Source organism: Sarcophilus harrisii, chromosome 4, assembly GCF_902635505.1.
Source record: "Sarcophilus harrisii chromosome 4, mSarHar1.11, whole genome shotgun sequence".
In the NCBI taxonomy this organism is placed as follows: Eukaryota; Metazoa; Chordata; class Mammalia; order Dasyuromorphia; family Dasyuridae; genus Sarcophilus; species Sarcophilus harrisii.
The window spans coordinates 63,813,623-63,836,936 of NC_045429.1; the positions used below are offsets into that span (position 1 = coordinate 63,813,623).

Here is a 23,314-nt window from a genome sequence, read left to right on the forward strand (position 1 = left end):
ACCCCAGAGATTCTGCTAAAAAGTTATTAGAAATAATCCACAACTTTAGCAAAGTTGCTGGTTATAAAATAAACCCACATAAGTCATCAGCATTCTTATATATCACTAACAAAATCCAACAGTCAGAGTTACAAAGAGAAATTCCATTTAAAGTAACTACTGATAATATAAAATATTTAGGAATCTATCTGCCAAGGGAAAATCAGAAACTTTATGAGCAAAATTACAGACCACTTTTCACACAAATTAAGTCTGATCTAACCAATTGGAAAAATATTAAATGCTCTTGGATAGGGCGAGCAAATATAATAAAGATGGCAATATTACCTAAACTAATCTATTTATTTAGCGCTATACCAATCAGACTCCCAAAAAACTATTTTAATGACCTAGAAAAAATAACAACAAAGTTCATATGGAAAAACAAAAGGTCAAGAATTTCAAGGGAATTAATGAAAAAAAAATCAAATGAAGGTGGCTTAGCTGTACCAGATCTAAAATTATATTATAGAGCAGCAGTTACCAAAACCATTTGGTATTGGCTAAGGAACAGATTAATTACTTGATCAGTGGAATAGGTTAGGTTCAAAGGACAAAACAGTCAACAAATATAGCAACTTAGTCTTTGACAAACCCAAAGATCCCAGCTTTTGGGATAAGAACTTACTGTTTGATAAAAATTGCTGGGAAAATTGGAAACTAATATGGCAGAAACTAGGCATTGATCCATACTTAACGCCGTACACCAAGATAAGGTCAAAATGGGTTCATGACCTAGGCATAAAGAATGAAATTATTAATAAATTAGAGGAACACAGGATAGTTTACCTCTCAGACCTACGGAAGGGGAAGGAATTTATGACCAAAGAAGAACTAGAGATATTACAAAATAGAAAATTTCGACTATACCAAACTGAAAAGTTTTTGTACAAACAAAACTAATGCAGACAAGATTAGAAGGGAAGCAATAAACTGGGAAAATATTTTTACAGTCAAAGGTTCTGATAAAGGCCTCATTTCCAAAATACATAGAGAATTAACTCTAAAATAATTAATTATAATTAATTTATAATAAATCAAACCATTCTCCAACTGAAAAATGGTCAGTGGATATGAACAGACAATTCTCAGATGAAGAAATTGAAACTATTTCTAGTCATATGAAAAGATGCTCCAAGTCATTATTAAGGAGAGAAATACAAATTAAGACAACTCTAAGATACCACTACACACCTGTCAGATTGGCTAAAATGACAGGAAAAAATAATGATGATGGTTGGAGGGGATGCGGGAAAGCTGGGACATTGATGCATTGTTGGTGGAGTTGTGAACGAATCCAACCATTCTGGAAAGCAGTTTGGAACTATGCTCAAAAAGTTATCAAACTGTGCATACCCTTTGATCCAGCAATGTTACTACTGGGCTTATATCCCAAAGAGATCATAAAGAAGGGAAAGGGAGCTGTATGTGTACGAATGTTTATGGCAGCCTTCTTTGTAGTGGCTAGAAACTGGAAACTGAGTGGATGCCCATCAGTTGGAGAATGGCTGAATAAATTGTTTTATATGAATATTATTGTTCTATAAGAAATGACCAACAGGATGATTTCAGAAAGGCCTGGAGAGACTTACATGAACTGATGCTGAGTGAAATGAGCAGGACCAGGAGATCATTATTCTGATGGACCTGGCCATCCTCAGCAATGAGATCAACCAAATCATGGCCATCCTCAGCAATGAGATCAACCAAATCATTTCCAATGGAGCAGTAATGAACTGAACCAGCTACGCCCAGAGAAAGAACTCTGGGAAATGATTAAAAACCATTACATTGAATTCCCAATCACTATATTTTTGTCTACCTGCATTTTTGATTTCCTTCACAAGCTAAGGATTCTTTTTCAGAGTCTGATTCTTTTTGTACAGCAAAATAACAGTTTGGTCATGTATACTTATTGTGTATCTAATTTATATTTTAATATATTTAACATCTACTGGTCATCCTGCCATCTGGGGGAAGGGGTGGGGTGAGTAAGAGGTGAAAAATTGGAAAAAGAGGTTTGGCAATTGTTAATGCTGTAAAGTTACCCATACACACAACCTTTAAATAAAAGGCTATTAAATTTAAAAAAAAAAAAAAGAATATTGATGCTAAAATCTTAAATAAAATATCAGCAAAAAGAATACTGAAAATCATCCCCAGGATAATACACCACGATCAAGTAGGATTTATACCAGGAATGCAAGGCTGATTCAATATTAGGAAAACTATCAGTATAATTGGCCATCACAAAAACTACATGATCATCTCAACAGATGCAGAAAAAGCATTTGATAAAATCCAACATCCATTCCTATTAAAAAAAACACTTGGGAGTATAGGAATAAATGGATTTTTTAAAAAAAAATAATCAGTGGCATCTATTTAAAACCATCAGTAAGCATAATATGTAATGGGGACAAACTGCAACCATTCCCAATAAGATCAGGAGTGAAAAAAGGTTGCCCACTCTCACTGTTACTATTCAATATTGTACCAGAAATGCTAGCTTTGGCAATAAGAGTTGAGAAAGGGATTAAAGGAATTAGAGTAGGCAATGAGGAAACCAAATTATCACTCTTTGCTGATGATTTGATGGTATACTTAGAGAACCCCAGAGATTCTACTAAAAAGTTATAGAAATAATCCACACCTTTAGCAAAGTTGCAGGATACAGCATAAACCCACATAAGTCATCAGCATTCTTATATATCACTAACAAAATCCAATTAAATTCAAAGTAAGTACTGATAATATAAAATATTTAGGAATCTATCTGCCAAGGGAACATCAGAAACTTTGTGAGCAAAACTACAAAACACTTTCCACACAAATTAAGAAGTCTGCTCTAACCCTGGAAAAATATTAAATGCTCTTGGATAGGGTGGGCAAATATAATAAAGATGACAAAACTACCTAAACTAATTATTTATTTAGCGCTATACCAATCAGACTCCCAAAAAACTAATGACCTCGAAAAAATAACAACACAGTTCATATGGAAAAACAAAAGGTCAAGAATTTCAAGGGAATTAATGAAAAAAAATCAAATGAAGGTGGCCTAGCTGTACCAGATCTAAAATTATATTATAAAGCAGAGGTTACCAAAAAAATTTCATATTGGCTAAGAAATAGACTAGTTGATTAGTGGAATAGGTTAGGTTCAAAGGACAAAACAGTCAATAACTTTAATAATTTAATGTTTGACAAACCCAAAGACCCCAGTTTTTGGGATAAGAACTCACTATTTGACAAAAAATTGCTGGGAAAATTGGAAATTAGTACCACAGAAACTAAGCACTGAGCCACACTTAACACCTTACACCAAGATAAGATCAAAATGGGTTCATGACCTAATGGGTAGGGGGAAGGAGGGGAAAAATTGAGACAAAAGGTTTGGCAATTGTCAATGCTGTAAAATTACCCATGCATATAACTTGTAAATGAAAAGCTGTTAAAAAAAAAAAAAAAGAAAACGAAACAAAAGAAATGCCAAAGGCAGTAAATGTTATTGCTGAGGCATTACAATGAGGCATAGCAATGATTCTAAGTTCATTCATAACTTATATCACTAACTTTGGGAGGGGGAGAATGTTATACCTTTTAAAAAAGTATTAGATTATCTGCATGTATCCAAAAATGATTATAATTTATATTATGTTTCAATTCAGTTAGCATGCAAATAGAACATTTTATTAACATCTAAGACAGCAGCTAGTTTGATGGTTTTCCCCTCAGAGCAAAAAAGATAGTTAAACCCTTTCTCTATTCCTTCCGACTTTACATAGTCTTTGGCCAAAAAAAAAAAGGCTTTCACATTAAAAAAATACATTTTAAAAAGAGTAATAATCTCTTTTCCAATTCTGTCATTACGTGCTTATTAGAATAATTTTTTTTTCCTTTGAGGACTTCTTTAGCCGCATTGCAGAAAATTTAATACATCGTTTCATTATAACTTTCACATTATTCACTGTTTCTATTTTTTTGACCCACACAATATTTAGAATTTCTTTGCTAAGTATCAATTTAGACTTTTATTTTTTTATTTATAGTCATTGAACTGATTGTTTTTATTGTGTAATAATCTATAAGGGAAATGCTTGTTATTTTTGCCTTTTCTCATTCAATTTGTATTATCTCTATAGAGAATACATAACAATTTTTATAAAAGTTCCACAAGGTGCTCAGAAACTCATAATTTTTTTGTCAGGTCTATTGGCTCTATTTCTCATGAAATTTGTTCAGCTCTATATTTCCTTATTTATGTTTGTTGGAATTATTTAAAATTGAGAGGGACATTGAAATCTCCAGCCACTGTTAATTTATATCTTATAATCCAATTAATTTTTCATTTGTGAATTTTACTAAGGCATCAGATACTAGGGTTTTTTAATTATGATAAATGAGCATAATGTGTTTTCTTTGTTTATCTCTACTTATGTTCTGAATGTTAGTTTTTGCTTTGTATGATAATTACAAATTAATTACAAATTACTCCTTTTTTTGGAATCACTTGATGTGATAATATGGGGGAAAAAAGCCTTCATTTTTCTCTTTTTTATCTATACTTTTTAAATTAAATGTTTTAGTTTTGCATTCTTTGTCTTTGTTCTTGTAAGTAACAGATTGTGGGCCTTTTTTTTCTTACTGAATCTGATACTTTCATTTAATTGGATTCTTTATAAATAGTTGAAGAAATAAGGAAACCAAACAGAAAGGAAAAAAGAGAACCAAACTGAACACAGAATTCCTGAGAATAAATAGTAAGGAGTAAAAAGAAAGTTTTCTTAAAACTTGGGACAGTTCCCTCTCTATCCCAGGAGCAGAGCTCAACTTTTTAAAAAATCCCTCCCTCCCCCCCACAAATCCCTGACTACAGAAAGTTACTATGGCAACCAGAAAGATCAAAATAAAATGTCAGAAGACAACAATGTCAAAAGGCCTACATGTGAAATTTTAAAATGGATTGATCTCAAACCCAAAATGTTCTCTTGGAAGAACTCAAAAAGGATTTTAAAAATCACTTAGAAAAAATAGAAGAAAAATGGGGGGGAAATGAGATTTATATAGGAGAATTATCCAAAAAAAAAAAAAAAATCAACAGTTGGAAAAGGCAACACCAAATTATTAAAGAAAACAATGACTTAAAAAAAATAAAATTGGCCAAATGGAAAAGGAAGTAAAAAAGCTAGCTGAAGAAAATAATTCCTTAAAAGTTAGAATTGGGTAAATGGAAGCTAATGACTCTGAGAAATCAAGAATGAGTCAAAAAAATCAAAATAATGCAAAAAATAGAAGAAAATGTCTAATACCTCAGTGGGAAAAGATCTGACTTAGAAAACAGATCCAGGAGAAATAATTTAAGAATTACTTCCCTGAAATCCATGATTAAAAAAAAAAAAAAAGGGAAGGGTAGGTAGGGGAGGGACTGAATGTTTGATATGTGCAATCACAGAAATAATGTTATAAAATGATCTCCTGATTACTAATAACAAAGAATAAAATAGAGGGGTATATGCTAGCCAAAAATGGCCGACACCATTACTGAGAATGTTCAACCAAGTACAAGTGGAAAGGAAAAACATCACTCTAAGTCTTTCTGCAAATGACATTTTGCTTACTGCATATACCACTAAGGACCTCAAAAGTGAAAATCACAAATCTGATAGGCTTGCCTTACCAATCCATACAAGGAAAACCAAATGAATATTTACCTCTTTTACTGATAGTATATTACCCATCGTTTCTCCTATTAAGATTGTGAACTTCTTGAGAGTGGAGAACTGCCTTTCACCTCTTTTTGCATCCCCAGAACTTACCACAATATTTGGCACATAGTAAATGTTAATAAATGTTTATTGACTGAATTACTAACACAATTATACAATTTGGAAGTGAAAGTTACAAGTATTATAGAAGGCAAACAAAAAAGTACGTGATAGTCCCAAGTTGGCTTCTGAGTATTACAAATAATAGCATGTCCATGAGAAGTAGCATAAAGTATATATAAGAAATTTATGTTCAGTAAAAGAGGTAAACATTCATGTATCAAAAGCCAAGAATAAGAATTATCCATCGTCAATGTTATACTGGTACACATAAAATGTTGAAGGGAGTATACTACTGGACAGCTCCAAACTTCTGCATATGTCCTACAGAGAATTAATAGGAGAAGACACACAAGAATAATAGGATAAAAATGTGTAGATAGGTTGGTGATAAGAGAACATATTCATGAGATCATGGCTCTAGTAAAATAATGAGCTATAAAGATATATCCCATTCTCCTTTAAATAAAAGAGCAATTAAAGACACTCATTTAAAGTATTATAAACATAATGCTTTTTAACATATACATTATATATATATGTTACAATTAAGTATTTATTACTTAATATCATTTAATACTTAATATCTAAATACTTAATTTAATATTATTTAATACTTAATCTAGACATCTTGATTCATACTTTTTCACTATGTAAAAAAGGTAAAAAATATCTTTAGTATAACATCTATCAAAATTTTAAATGGGACTTAAAATTAATAAGTCACATTTTTGGATTTCTCCTACTACTCTCTACTCCTTATACCATTCAACCTACTCAAAGCGCATAAAAAATATATATATATATCCATAACAACTTACCCGCACAGCCAAAAGCCAAATGGTATCTAGACGAAGGGCTGAATTTGACACAGCACACATTTGCCTTGGCTTCAATACTCGCCACTGAATTGTCCAGGTTGGTAGACCACAGTTTTACTAAGGGCAAAGAGAATACAAAAAAAAAAAAAAAAAAAAAAAAAAAAAAAAAAGAGGAGGGGGAAAAAGGTATATTAATAAAATTAGAAATGTTTTTCCAACCTGGAAAATTGATTTACTGCTACCCCAACAGATCCTTGTGGAAACTAAAAACAATTTATAATTATACAACCAAATATGTTTAATTTGAACAAATGCAAACAAAGAATAGCATGTTTGAACAAAAACACACTATTTTTATTAACAGAATCAAATGAGATGAAGAATCAGTGGATATTAAAAGGCACCATCTGTTATCTCACTATAGATGAGAATGAACTAATGCCAGGAACATTTCTTATATCACTCAATTTAGAATCCATTATATTTTAGACTTTACTAAAGAAAGCTGTATAAATCATTTCAATATGCTTAAATATAGGATGCTGAAATTTATTTTTCCAAGATAAAAAACAATTAATTTATTCTTTGCACGGGTGAATCCTGAGACTTTAAGGCCTAAAATAGTCATAAACATTACAGCACCAGCTACCTAGTCAATCCAGGCTGAACTGATATGAACAGAGTCAGAGTGGTGAAAGTAGGGAAGAAACTCGATGTGTGAGAAGAATAAAGTATTGAATTCAATTTTGTCAGTGCTTATATCCAAAAAACTCCTTTTTTGGTACAGTTTATATTCTTAAGTCATCTAGAAAGACATTCTGAAAAGTTTATCTTGCCTGATTATATTAGTCACTTCCACACTACATAGTTATTTTCTCTGCTAAAACTTTATAATATTAAATTAAGTAAGAAAGGTGGTGTAGAGTAAGATAATATTAGCAAGGGAAAATTTCAAGTAATATTTCCTGATGAATTATTTTGGGAATTACATTGTATAATTTACTCCTTTTTCTATAAGAGAACAACTTAAAAATGCAAGCAAATAAAAAAAAAATAAGATAGTTATATTTATTATAAGTAAATAAAACACAACAAGGAACTTCTACAGTGAAATTTTAAAAGCATAAATGTTTTGTAACATATTAATTATTAATTTTTCTAGATAAATTTCCTAAAAATGATGACACAAAAATCCCTAGATATGGAGTGAGAATTTGGGTTTGAATTTTGGCTTTTCTACTCTCTAGTGCTTTGTAAAACTATTTAAGTTTTTTGATTTCAGCAAACTTAATCTTTAACATAATAGAAGTGTTTGGAATTCTAGATGACTCATAAAAGTCTTAGGATTTTAAATGCCATGGTTATTCTAATAAAAAGAAAAGAATTATAAATATATATTAGTAAAAAAAAAAATCCCCCTTTAAGTTCTACTAATGTATGACATCTTAAAGTTAGGTATCAGTGACTAATACATCAATTTTTTAAACAGAAAAACAATTCTCAGGTACCAAGAGAAATGAATACTATATACTATATATATTATTTATACTGTATTAATAATTATTTTATTTGTGATCCATCCTTTTTCCTTCTCTTTCCTATAAATGCAAACTCCTGTTCAGGATCAATCAGTCTCTAAAAGACATGATTGTAGAGATTGTTCCTGCTTTAAAGGGACATGCTAGTCAATTTTAAATGGAAACCAACCCAACCCAACTAGGAGACCTAATTTCTGTTTAGAGGATAAGCAAAATCCAGTCTGATAGAGTTGTTACTCTAAGGAAGGAACTCCTCTCCTTAATCCTCCGTTAATTTAAGCTTACCAAGCCTGTGAAGGAAAAAACCAAGCACAGAAGTCCAGATGGAAATGGCTTCCCTCCAAGATTGCTGGAAGCTGCTGTTTCATGATCAAGCATCATTCTCAGTAGGAACTGAAGACTTTTAGCCCATTCCCCTCATTAAATGTTTACCAAAGTTGATTTTTACTTGTCAAAGGAATTCCTTTTCAGAAAGGATTTAAGGACCTTCAGGGTTTCCCTTGGCATCTTTGGTTATTGAGAGAAACAAACATCAATTTACTACCAGCCCACCTAATTAATAAAATGATTATTATTACCCAGAAACTGTCAATTTCTCAATGACCTTATCAGCCTCCAAAGTCTCCAAACACTCTGAGACTGTCTTGATTAGCACATCTTTAGACAGGTTTAGACCAAGTCAACTGGCTATGTAGATTCCACCTGGCACCTACATTCCACTTTTATCTCTCTAATAGATTCTGCCTCTGCTCCTCAGAGATTTTAAAACTAGTGTACCTTGAAATGCAAACCTTATTTATTTATGACTCAATGTTGTAATTGCTAGAGCCCCAGAAAAAGCTATTCACATATACTGCACACCTTTCCTTGCTAACTCTTTTTCAATACAAAGCCTATTGTAAGGATCTTTCTTTTAATGGCTTCTTCCTCCTACTTAATTGTAAATTCTACTAAGGAGCTTGTCTTTCCCCTTGTTAATTCACATGATAGCAAAACTTTGTAATCTCTGGTAGATGGTCTTATCATAGTTGCTCCATGCAGCAAACTTTTTTCTTAAGCTTTTTATTTTCAAAACATATGTAGATAGTTTTGAACTTCACCTTAGTCAAACCTTGTGTTTCAAATTTTTTTCTCCCTTCCTTTCCCCTACCATTTCCCATAGAAAGCAAGTAATGTGCATATGTTAAAATACGTGCAAGTCGTCTATATTTCCACAATTATCATGCTGCACAAGAAAAATCAGATCAAAAAGGGAAAAAAATTAGAAAGAAAACAAAATTCAGGCAAACAAAAACAATAATAACAAAAGTAAAAATATTATGTTGTGATCCACATTCAATTCCCACAGTTCCCTGTCTGGGTCATGTAGCTAACTTTTATATAATATTCTTTTTACATCAATTGCTCTCCTGAATCTATTTCTATTTAACATGCCTGGTGCCTATTTATTTACTCCTTCATACTGAAATATCTCTAACACCCTACATGTACTCTGAAGTGTCACCCATTCTTTTTTCTTAAGTCCCTAGTCACTTCTGTTTAAAACATGTAACTGACTTATCATGTATCTTTGCAAAAGAATGACTTTTAAATTTACATTTGAGATTACAGGGGAGACCTATTCCTAACAAATGATAAACCTGTCTTAATTTTTTGGTCCCCTTTCACTCTTAGAAGCCTCTTTTTATATCTTGCATTTTTTTTTTCCTCTTAGTTCTTTAAACTGTCCAATGGAACTACTACTGGTAATAAGCTGGTCCTTCAAAATTCAATTTTAGCTACATAATAATTTTAATGTATTTATTTTAAACTACAAATTTGCCCCTACCCACTTGCTTGATACTACCCACTAAACATTCCTTTCTTAAGAAAAAATTGGATGATATGCCTGAAACTCCAGGGGCTAGTAGTCAGTAGCAAAAGAATTAACACTTATCAGATTTGGGTATATCAGAATCATTAGCCAAATTGTTTAGAATATAAAATTCTGTTCTTTTTAATCAGGGACAGGCTGTCAGCTTCTTAACATGTAATACAAGCTAGAGATGATGAAAATGTTGGTTGTTTATATAGACTTACAACACTTAATTGTATAGTCATGAACTTAATAAGAAGTAAAAAGTAAAATAGAATCTATTAAAAGCAATTTAAAATATCCCTGTAATATGAAATTTTCACAAAGGCAGCATTTTATAAGGAAAATTACCAATTACTGCATGAATGTCAAGCATATTTAAGTAATGTTAAATGACATTCATTTAAAATGAGTTTAAAAAACATTTTAGGGGACAGCAGACTGTAGAATTTAAATATTTCATGAAAATTTAATTTGTCATTTCTGAGCAATCATTAATAGCTTTGACTGTTAAGTTATTTGTGCATATGGGAAAGTTTTTCCTTGGTGGTTGCAGAAATAATTTTAAACTCTCACAGCTCCTTAACAGAGAACTTTTAACTTACAATTACATTCAGGTGAAGATTCTGCTCTGCTCTAGAGGATCCGGTAATATGAAATCAAAGTGTACTGGCTGTAAGGGAATACTATTTCTTAGCATGCAATATTGCAAGGTTTATTTTATACATATGAACAAATGTCCATTCAAATTTATTTAAGAACTTGTAGGAGAAAGTAAAAGTATCAAGTCATAATTAAACCATCTAATAAGTAAAGAATATGATACTATTGACTTCTATAAATTAAAAAAGGCTTTAAAGGTTAAAAATGACTCTCCAAATTAAGTGATAAACTGTAAACTTTACTGGATACTGATCAAAATAAAATGAACAATTGGTTGGAAGAGAAACATACTTTGAAAAAGAAGATAAAAAAGGTTGAGAGGCAAAAGATTTGAATTTATCAGTATATTTGCCCTTTACTATTCATATAATCTAGATAAAAGTCATTTGCATCTTTCTGGGCCATAGTCTGCCTATCTACAAAAATGCTATTTAATACACATATTGATGAGGTTTAGGTTTTGGGGAACCAAAATATGATGAGGTCTCTAGGGTTGTCAGGGAACCAAATGATGAGATTAGATTCAGGGAGCCAAAATGAATTTAGGGTTCCTGGTGATTAGGGAGTTAAATGATGAGTAGTGGCAGGTTAGGGGTTCAGGGAACCAAATGGAGAGATTAGACTCCTCTACACCCCCTTGGGTTTCAGCACATGGGTAGGGAGTTTTGGGGAACCCCCTTCTGATGGCACAGAGATTCTTCGTAAAGGAATTTACGAACCCAAAAAAACTAAACTGATAAAAAGAGGTTTATTATAGGCATTGGGAAGTAAAGTTCAGAGAAATTCCAACAGAGAGGCATAAAGTTAGGGAAATAAGTGAGGGAGATAAAGAGAGGATAGCGCTGGAAGAGAATATTATTCCAGTGGGCAGAAGTTTCCTTGGATAGCAAGGCTTAGCATAGCATGGCATGTTAGGATCTCTGCTAGGAGTGAGTTCCAAGTTGCAGTTTTTATAAGGAAATCTGAGATAGAAGTTTCAATTGAATAAGATTTCCTCAATGCTGTCACTGCCCCCAGGCCTAGATGAGGACCACTTATTGGGAGTGGCTGAGCCAACAATAGGGGTAAAAAAATCTTGGAAATGAATGCTTCAACTAGTCCCACCAAGATAACAGAATGAAGCTGTTTAAACCTTGTTTCCTTCAGGCAGGATCCCACAGACACAGAATTCAAGGAGAATCTCTCCTTCAAGGAGTTTGAGAGAGTTTCAGGGTCCCTTTAATATGACTTTACAAAAGTCATTAAATTTACCTAGATTTCAATTTAACTACATGATCAGTGTGGTCCTTTACTAATGAAACATTTATGAATCAAATGAGATAATTTACATATAATAAAGTATGAGATAAATTAAATGATTGTTATAATTACTATTCAACATTCTTTTCATCATTCTTGGCTTGAGATAGAAACGGTATTAATATATATTGCTATGTTAGTAGTGATAATGTTTTGCAAACTTATACAGGTAAATAAGTTAAATGATTTTTTAAAAATAATCAAATAAAAGTAATAAGATATATTTATCCTCTGTAAGTTCCCTAAAGACATAGAGCAGACAAAATGATGGAAATGTATTTGCATTTATTAACTGTATTTTGAAAACTTTTCATTCCAAGGAACTCAAAGATTATAAGGATTTGGTATAGCAAAATCTACTTAAAATGCTCTTAAGTATTTATGGATCAATATTATGCCTAGCTGCATATTTGTACTATTTTTGGTCAGTGATAAATGGCCCAGTTCAAAGATATTTTTACTTAATGAATTTTCAAGGATACTTTCAGATCAATATTTTCAGTTCAGATATATCTCAACTGTTATTGATGATATCAAATGCCTATTTATAATTGTTATTGTAGGTATTCAGTAGATGCTAATTTCTTTCAAGTTTCAAAATTCTGCAGTTTCTGTTTCTCTGCAAAATCTAAATTGTTAAATCTAGGTCCCTTAACAATAAACCTATAATTTCTGGGGATAATATCTTGGTCCTTAATTATCACTATAGAATTATCACTGCAGACCCATCATTCTCTATTAAAATACCCACATGAATTAATAATAGCTAACATTTATATGCTATTTTAAGATTTATAAAGTACTTTTCAAATATCATTTCATTTTAAATTGCAACAGGATAAAAAGTTTAAGGCTAGGGTTTGGAGTTAAATGCACTTCCTATTTTACATGAAATAATAACTGAGACAAATAGATGCTAGGTTACCTGTTGAGGGTAATGCAATTAGTATCTGAGCCATGTGAACTCGGCTCTTTCTTACCTGTGACCCAGTCCTTGCTCTCTCTGGCTACCTCTACAGGATAGGGCCATTCATTTGATCTTTCTTTGTTTACATATTATTAATTAAAGGCATGAATGCCACCTACAAATTTGTTGACTGCTCCTGTATTGTGACTGCTGTACATGCCTTACCAAAAGAAAAACTGCTCATGATTATATTTGACAACGCCAATGGGGTATTGTCAGCCAATGTTTGATAAAGTGAAGTCTGTTTGTTCCTAAAAAATTTCTGTAAAATATGACTATATTCTGAGAACTCTTGATTTTTTTCCTAGATTATGAAGAAGTATTAGTTTATTTGTAGCAGTCTTGTTTGGAAAATTTTCCAATTCAAAATGAATATTAATGTGTTACTTGCTTTAAACATAGTATAGTATAGTATCATATTGTATCCTATTGTATAGCACAGCACAGCACAGCACAGAATAGAATAAGTGTTACTTGCTTTAAACATGGTCATTTCATTGAAATTTTGACTTCAGGATTCCCCTGAGTATCTTGACAAATAAAATCTGTTTCTGTTTCTTGATAGCTTTAAGCTCAATGTATCTTGACCATTGGAGGAAATCAAGATTTTTGCAATCCTCTTCACACAGTTTCAATTTATCTTTAAGAACTAAGCTAAAGCCTTTTATCTCTATCATGCTTTGACAGACAGTAATAATTTTATAATTATCTAAGCCAAAGGACACTTTAATGGAAAAGAATTTTTTTATATTTGTGTATGTAGTATAACTATACAGGGAGGGACGATGGAGGGAATATTTATTAAGTGCCTTTGTGCTAAGCATTTTATAAATATTACCTCATTTGATTCTTACTTCAATCATAATATATAGGTACTATTATTATCCCCATTTGTGAAAAAACTGAGGAAGAAAGAGTTTAATTAAGTGAATGAGGCTAAATTTCACTCCAGGGCCACATGTTAATTGACTCTATATAATCATGCCATCAATGTAGTTAAATGATTAATAGGATGCTTTTATATGACTTCCCTCTATAACTTAGAAATCATGAACGGGCATATTTAAGAGTTGTATAATGAGTTTCAAAATAAATAGATATTTTATTTTATATATTTCTACTATACCAATAAACCACAATTAAGGAACTTAAAAGGTTGCATTATGACATCACATAACAAAAAAAAACATTATGTCATAGCATAGTTTAAGTCCACCTGTTCAATAAAATAATTGATATCAAGTTGCTTTTTTTATCCTTGTAACTCTTTGAAACATACATTTTGTTTCATAGTCAATATGCTATTTTCTCATAAGGGTTTAAAGAGTTTTCTTTTAATTTCTTCCTTTTTTCCTTCCCTCCCTCCTTTTTTTTTCCTTTCCCTTGGTGATGTAAGCTATGATTGCTCTGTGTAAAATATATTTATATGTAATTGTTCAATATTTCCTACTGGTGTCCTCATCTTTTGATAAGAGATATATTATGTCTTCTGCTAAGAAAAATATGATCAATGTTCAGAAATATAAAAAAAAAATGCTTCATTAATAATTCATTCATTTTAAACTAAAATGTTTACCCTTATAATTATAGACCTTAGCTGGGCCCACAACTATTAAGCTGAATTTTGGTCATCTCATTCATGATGTTCTTCATTATGTTAACACTATTGAAAGTCTCTTTCCTATTTGATCCAACATTCACTTTCACTATGTTAGATTTCTAGTAATTAGACATATCAGAGATTTTTCACATCCTATTTTCTCAAAGGAAAGTTCTCTCTCCTCCAATGTCTTTGCTTCCTCATGCCTCAGAAGCACAACTTTTCAGTGATTTGGAATGCCATACCTCTTGGTATCACATTAATGTTTTGACTTCTGTTTTCAAATACAATAAAAAGGAAAGTATAATTTCTAACATGCATTTGTTTTCCAGATATGTTTTCTTTGTTTCATTTTTGTTGCCTTTAACTGGGAAAGGTTATTTTCAAGTTTTCAACTACAAACAATCCCACAAAATGACTTTCCCATGGCAGTTTTGATATATCATAGATTGACTTAATGAATTATTATTGTTGTTGTTGTTGTTGTTGTTATTATTATTATTATTTGCTGAGGCAATTGGAGTTAAGTGACTTGCCCAGGGTCACACAGCCAAGAAGTGTTAAATGTTTGAGGCCAGATTTGAACTCAGGTTTTCCTAACTTCAAGGCTGATGCTCTTAAAAAAGAATTTTTGGAGGACTTTTGCGGAAGCCAAAGATGTCATGTAAAGGCCAGCAGCTGACACAGAGCCTATGACTACATACTTGCCAAAATTTTACAATTAGGCAATGTAAACACCTTATAAAGGAAAGGAAAATTTAAATTTCTTCTTTAGTACAAAGCGAGGACCAAAAAATTTTAGACAGATTTTTAAAATCACATGGGTGCCATAAACATAACTACAATATGAAAAGGGTAACTGTATGCTATTACTTATCTGTATCTTGAAAGATATATGTCTTTCTTCTAGTCTTAAAAATTTTCTTAATTGTGTGATGGTAGTTATTGATCCCTGTCTTTAAGAATAACATTCGTTGACACATCTAGCTCTCTTTCTTCGCTTCTTAGTATACAACAGCTGCCGCCAATACTGCTGAGTTTTAAGTCTGTAAATATTTTCACACTTAAAATATTTTGGGAAAAGTAATTTCATTTCTGTCAAGTTATAGTAGCATGATCTTCTTCGATTGTTGATTTGATAACTGGATTTAATGCTTTCCCACCAAAAATAAGGTTTGGAAATTCCAGTCCATTTATACCTATCTCATCTTCAAAGTCACTTCAGATAATAGTATTGTTCTTGTCTTTGGTTCTGTTATTAGATTGCATTTCTATAACTGGCTAAATTGAAGATTTTCAATGACCTAGGACAAATTCTCAATTTCTGCTTTTATTTCATTTAATTTGAGATTTGACTTATTATTTCTGACTGGTCTCAAATATGTTTCTGTCTAACTTGGAACTAACATTACTACTGGCAAAAAGCAGAATTAAACTGTTTTCTATTACTGTTTCATTTCCAATTGTGTTATGATATAGTATAATTACATATGAAAACCATTCAAATTTTTAGCCCAATCTACAGGTAATTGTGAACTGCCTACTTTACTCCGTGCATACTATCTTTAATGAAGCATTTATAGTAGGTGAGAATTGAGATTGCTAATCAAGCCCACAAAGCTGAGTTCAGTTTTCAGAGGAAACAGGTAAAACACTTTGTTACCAATTTGCTTTAACAAGGAGAAGCACCATTTGCTCACTGTCCTACATATTAAGCTAATTAATAACTACAACGTTTTCAAGTTAGATCAGCCTCCCACATAAATGCTACACGCATCTATTTCTTTTATTCACTGGAAAAACTGCATCACATTGATCAATATGCCAACCTAATCACTGTTACCATAAGAATCCAGTTTATTAAGATTTAAAATTTCTGCAAGGTCTGCACTACTATAATGGCAGTGTCAAGGCACAGAAATACATGACTATATTGGTACCCTGTCATTACCCTAAATTATTAATGTCTACAGTCTACTATTTACTGTACAGATAGATAGGTTGGCCTTTGTGGGAATATATTATTCGAAGACATGATTATTAATGGATTATTATTATCACTATTTACTCTGAGCTCGAGGAGTATCATTCGATAAAGATGACAATTTGTCATATAAACTATACAAGGGAATTCATATTTAGATCTAAGTATGGCTTTTCAGTTATCCTTTAAATATATAAACATGAACAAGAATTTCACACACACACAGAAGAATTAAGAGAAGGAAGAAGAGAGGGAGGAAGGGGAGGGAAGAAGGTAAGATCACACATATATTTATATACAATATAAAAACATAAAGAGAGAGAGAGAGGGGGAAGGAGGAAAAAGAGACAAAGGGAAAGGGAGGGAAGGAAAGGAAGAATTTTTTTAATTGTATGCCCAATTCATTGATTTGCTCTTTCTCTCGTCCCTGTAAGTAACCATTTAGACATACAAATTTCCCCCTAAGTACTGCTTTGGCTGAATTCCATACATTTTGGTATGTTATATCCTTGGTGTTATTATCTTTAATGAAATTATTTCTATAACTTTTTCTTTAAACCACTTATTTTACAGGATTTAGCTATTTAATTTCCAATTAATTTTAAATCTGTGCTTCCAATGACCTTTATTATTTATTGCATCATGGTCGGAAAAAGATGCATTTAACATTTCTACTGTTCTTTGTAACATTTATAATCCCTACCTAATACAAAGTTAATTTTTGTCATTATGCCATGCACATCTGAGATATTGGTATACCATGTTTATTATTCCCAATTCAATATTCTCTAAAAATTTATAATATCTAGCTTTTCTTAAATTCTTAAGTCCATTCCCTTAACTACTTTTTTGAAGTAGTATGAATTTGAGGAGAGTAAATTGAGATTTGCTGTTTACTCTATCATATAAGTCATTTAACTTTTTCTTCAAGAATTTGAATTTATTTTTAATCATTTGATATATATATATGTTCATTATTGTCAATACTTGTGTCTATAGTATGTTTTAGCAAAATGTAATTTCTCTGCTTATCTCTTTAAATCAGATTTATTTTTGTTTTTGCTTTGTCTGAAATATGACTGATAATTTGGTCATTTCACTTCAGCTGAAACAAAATAGATTCTATTCCTAATTTTAATTTAAATATTGCTCCTTCAATATTTATTATGCTCTTATTTTAACCCTGTATCACTCTGTGTCAAGTATATTTCGTGTAAGCAACATATAGCTGGATTCTGGTTTCCAAATCATTCTGCTAACTTCTATTTTATGGGTGAATTCATCCCATTCATTTTTCACATTTATGATTTTGAACTCTTACAAGAACACAATTATCAAATTAGCTCTTCCATAATAGTAACACAAAACCACAAGAGAGCAATACTGTGAAGCCCCAAAGTATTGATTTCTATTTTTGCTAAAGCTGACCCATAATAGAATTTCTGACATTTTCTGAAAATGGAACTCAGTAATCCTAAAATCCTGTTAGGGTGTCTTAAGAATAAGTTTGCATATCTGCAAGGAGTAATAGAGGAAAAATAAGAGTACCTTTTGCATCATCAGAACCTGAAGCCAAAAGTTTTGGGTCCATCAAATTAAAATCAACACTCCAACATCTCTTCTCGTGTTCCTAGTTCCAAAAATAAAAGAAGCCAATATCAGAATACATTATCTTCAAATGGAAAAATTTAAGAAATTAAAAATATGTGTATTTTGGTATTAATGCATTGTTATATGGAAGAGGGAAATGTTAAGCTAAATAAAGATGAAAGACAAGAATTTGTTTTTGGAAGAGACATTAAATATACTTTTATGGCACTGTAATTCTAAGTAGATCTTTCTCAGCACTGTTCCTAGTTGAAGTAACTTAAAGTTCAAATGGTACTACTATACTAAACAAAAAACATAAAACTACATGAATGGTAAAATCAAAGTAAAAATGTGATTCCTTGATCATCATTTATTTGTATACATGTAACAACAACAACAAAAACTAGAACCCTTTCTTTACCTGGTAGACCTTTGACCTCTGTCCTGTGAATCCATCCCATAGGATGACTGTGCCTTCATAATCACTGCTGGCTAATAGATTCTTATGGTAACTACTCCAGCTGATACAGCTAAAAAGAGAATTAAAACATATTACTTTAAGTGACAATTTGTAAATCTAGGAATATCCACTATTTAAGTCATTATATCATCAAAAAGGTTTGGTCAGCCTAGGAAATCTTCTTTAAAGTTGTGCAATTCTAAAGATTAAAAGGATCAATTAAATATCAAGAAGCTAAGCTATTTATCGGAGCTAGGTGGTAGAATGGATAAAGTTCAGCGTCTGGAGTCAGGAAGATTCACCTTCCTAAGTTAAAATTTGGCCTTACACACTTACTAGTTGTTTAACTTATTAGAAACATTTTCCATACATGCTCTAAAAATTCAACTACAAGACTTACCACATGATAATTCCTAAAAAACTTAAAAGAACTGATAATCACAAAACAGTAAAATTATTTATAAGTATTATAGTAATCAAAACACAAAGCAACATACAGACCTGATTTTGGAATTGCAGGTCATCTCATTTTCAGGATAATGAATATCCACTGCATCTTGTATGACTGTCCCATATTCATATACTTTGATCTTCTTTGTTACTCCAGCAATGGCAAAATAGTCACAATCTCGGTCAAATTCAATACTAAATAGAAAAAGTACATGAGTTAGTAACTAAGTATACACAAAAACCTATGACATTAACCAAAAGAATACTTCAAGATGTTATATTCTAGTCCTAAAGTGTTTTTTGTTAGCCAGTATAAGATGACTCCTTGAAATAGTTTCAAACAGTGCTTAATTCCTATGTCCTTTTACATTATTATTAAGCTATTAACAAATTACAGAGAGAAAAAATCATGTGCAACTATATATTGCCCCTCTAATAGATTGTATTTTTTATTATAAGTCATCTAAACAATTTTTTAAAACTTCACTTCTACTGACTATATGCTGTTGCTGTTTGTGACAAGATAATCAAATAACAAGGCTGAATTCTCATACTGTGAGAATAGTAGGGGGGAAATATTTGATACATATGAATAAAGAAGTCAAAAGTTGATTAACAAGTGATTTCTTAAGATATTTCAGGTTATACTGGGATGTAAGGGATGGAATTTCCCAGATCTTAATATTAAATACCTAACAAATTAGTCCTAATGACAAACTGTGAAAGTATGTAAGCCAGGGGTCCTCAAACTTTTAAAATAGGGGGTCAGTTCACTGTCCCTCAGACTGTTGGAGGGTCAGACTATAGTAAAAACAAAAACTTTGTTTTGTGGGCCTTTAAATAAATAGCTCTGGGTGAGGGGTTAAATGTCCTCAGCTACTGCATCTGGCGCGCGGGCCTTAGTTTGAGGACCCCTGATGTAAGCAGTTGAGGAGTAAGGGGTGGGCATGGAACAGAACATATAATACAACAATTTGAAGGGCCTAATAAAAATCTAAAAATTAAGCAGAGACATATTATACACTACTTGGGATCAAAAGCTCTTTTATGAAACTTTGATGAGGCTAAAATACAAGATACTGACTCTTTCAAGCTACAAATAAGTCAGTAACTTTCAAAAATTGTTAAGCAATTCCTTTTTGTACTTAAAAAATTTCATATACAATTTGCATTAATTATTTGTGATACTGGTAATTTTCTAAGCTTGTATTTTCTTTCAAAAATATAACATCTATGGCATAAGAAAAATTTAAACATATAATAAAATAACAATTACTGCACTGTATTCATTGTTTTGGATTTCTCTATTTAGAAATAACAATGACATTCAAAGTTAATTTCTCTTATTAATTTTGATTAATTTTGATTCAAATGACTTTTTCAAGTTTTAGTATTTACACAAGTTAATGAGTTTAGTTTCCCTTTTTTTCTTCCAATTTTGTAGCAATTATATTTATAAACATAAACCCAGTCTTAAACCCTAGGAAAACGATCTTCACATTGAAGATTTTTTTAAAAAATATTTGATAATTGATATATACATTCACAGATTCATGATGAAAAGCATTCTTTTAAGAATTGTTTTCAAAAAGGAGTAAAATTGCTAACAAGCCCCGATTTGATTGGAAGTATTTGCAATAATTAATAAGATAAAGAAAGTAAGTAAAAATTAACCGGGTTACATTATATAAGAGGAATTAAAGTGATAGCAACTACAACTAGGACTTGCTTATATAAAAAAAATTTATTTTTCTTTTTGTAGTAACTTCAGTAGGTGCTAGCTTAATCTGGCTTAATCTGGCAGGCTTAACCTTCCCCTCTCCCCCATAAGATGAGGCTATATAATTGAAACAAGAAATTTACTTAAACTGCCTTAATTGAACTGATATCTCATTTACTATTTGCTGCTCTATAGATTCAAATACAACATAACTAAATTGAGTGTAGCTATTTACCTATCTGAATAAAAATTATACTTTCAATCTTCTGCCACTGAGAAATATTACTGGGCTGGTAAAGGGCTCAATTATTAGATCCAGATTTTATGCTTCTCAGCCTCCTTGTTTGACTGATAGTTGTCTTTTCTGCAGAACTACCTTCCACATTTCATGCCCCTAAGCTCCCTTTCTTCTCTCCCCTTTCTGTCTCTTGCTGGATTCAAAGTTATCATTATGCCAATGGCCTTAAAATATGTCTAGATTTCATCTCTCTCTATACTCCTCTCATCACCAACTGCATACTAGAAATAGCCACCTACATTTCCCTTAAGCAAATAAATTCAATATACCTCAAACAAAATTCACCATCATACCCTCAAAAACATTCCTTCCTTCTAACTTATTAATTATAGGGAATGGTACCACTTACTCTTACAGTACTTCTATGTATAATCTACTGTTAAGTCTCATTGATTTAATTTCTTCAGCATCTCTTTCTTCCAACCACAGAATGACCAATCTAATAAAGTCTTCATTATCTCTGGGTCATTATCTTGTTAACAGCCTCCTAAAAAAGGGATATGCCTACATACCAACTCAAACTAATTCTATTTTTAGAATGTTTTTTCAGTTTACTACCAGAATAATTTTGTTTCTGCTCCCTACCTATTTTGGCCTTTCCAAGATAAACTTTTGTTTTCCTTATTGGCATTTTCACATGCAACTCTGTTTTCCTTGTATACTCATTCTAAGACAATGTGAAAATAAAAGCATTAAAATGTCATATGTATCCTATAAACCCACATGATAAGAAAAATAATGCAGAGATGAGCTTCCATGAAAAATTACACATCATTGTTGATTGAAATGAATCTTCTTATAATTGTTTTAACCTGCTTTAAGCAGAATTTTTTTTTTTTTTTAATTCTAAGTTTTAAGCTTCATATTCTCTCTCCCCCGGGACAGTGAACATTCAGATCTACATGTTCAAATATGCAAAACATTCCCTACAAGTCATTTTGTACAAGAAGATTAAATAAAAGAAAAAATGAAGAAAGTGAAAAAAAGATCATGCTTCAGTCTGTAACCAATTAATAGACGTTCTTTCTCTGAAGGTAGATGGTAAGCTTAATCATTAGTCTTTTGCAATTATCTTGGATCATTGTATTGCTGAGAAGAGATGTCATTCATAGTTTCTTCATTGAACTATAATATTGCTTCTACTCCATTCAACATTGTCCTGCTTCTATTCATATCTATGTATCAGTTCATTAAAGTCTTTCCAGGTTTTTCTGAAATCTAATTGTCACACACAATAATATTCCATTTTTACCACACAATAATATTTCATTACAATTACACATGGCAGTTTGTTTAACCATTCTTATCCCTTTGATTTCCAATTCTTAACAAGTATAAATAAATCTTGTCTAAATACTTTTTGTATTTAGGTCCCATCTCCCTTCCCCCACCTTTTTTTTTTTCCTGCATGTCTTTGAGATACAGACCTAGCAGTAATATTACTAGATCAAAGATATTTGCAAAATTTCACAGCACTTTGGGCATAGTTCCAAATTATTCTCCACAATTGTTGGATCAATTCACAATGCCATCAGCAGTGTATTAGTGGCCCACTTTCCAACATCCCCTGCAATGACCAACATTTTCCTTTTTTGTTATATTAGCCACTCCAATAGCTGCAAGGTGGTACCTCATAGTTCTTTTAATTTGCAGTTAGCTGACTGCAAACGTCCTTTGACCATTTATCAATTGGGGAATGACTTGTATTTTTATAAATTTGACTCAGCTCTGCATATATTTGAGAATTAAGACCTTTATCAGAAATAGTGGTTGCAAATTTTTTCTCTAGTTATCTGTTTTTCTGATAATTTTGGCTATTCTGATTTTGATTGTGCCAAAACTATTTTACATGATAATTTTTATTATATTTTACGTTTTGTAATGTTTTTTATATCTTCTTATCTTAAATTCTTCCCTTATCCATAAATCTTTTGTAAATCATGTTGGTCTAATACAATATTAAATAGTAATGGTGATAGTGGGCAACCTTGTTTCACTCCAGATCTTATTGTCTATACCTAGGTTCTGCCATACTATTTTCCAGTTTTCCAAAAAAATTTTGCCAAATGAGTTTGTTTCAAAAGCTTGGATCTTGGGGGTTATCATGCTAGATTACTGTGGTCATATATATTCCTATTCCTGTATTGTATATTTCTATATATATTCCTATAATGTAATTTGTCTCTTATCTAAAAGTTAACT

The 23,314-nt window shown here is 31.5% G+C and overlaps 1 protein-coding gene across 4 annotated transcripts in view; it reads right to left on the reverse strand.

The window, feature by feature from the left end:
- COP1 (COP1 E3 ubiquitin ligase) overlaps positions 1 to 23,314 on the reverse strand; it is a 218,309-nt gene that overhangs the window by 84,930 nt on the left and 110,065 nt on the right. For all 4 annotated transcript variants that reach the window (XM_031936930.1, XM_031936929.1, XM_031936932.1 and 1 more), the window contains 4 exons: positions 19,146 to 19,289; positions 18,606 to 18,714; positions 18,143 to 18,224; positions 6,689 to 6,805 (listed from right to left, as the gene is read on the reverse strand). In XM_031936930.1, coding sequence (XP_031792790.1) covers positions 6,689 to 6,805; positions 18,143 to 18,224; positions 18,606 to 18,714; positions 19,146 to 19,289 — 452 coding nt within the window. The remainder of the gene's footprint in view (positions 1 to 6,688; positions 6,806 to 18,142; positions 18,225 to 18,605; positions 18,715 to 19,145; positions 19,290 to 23,314) is intronic.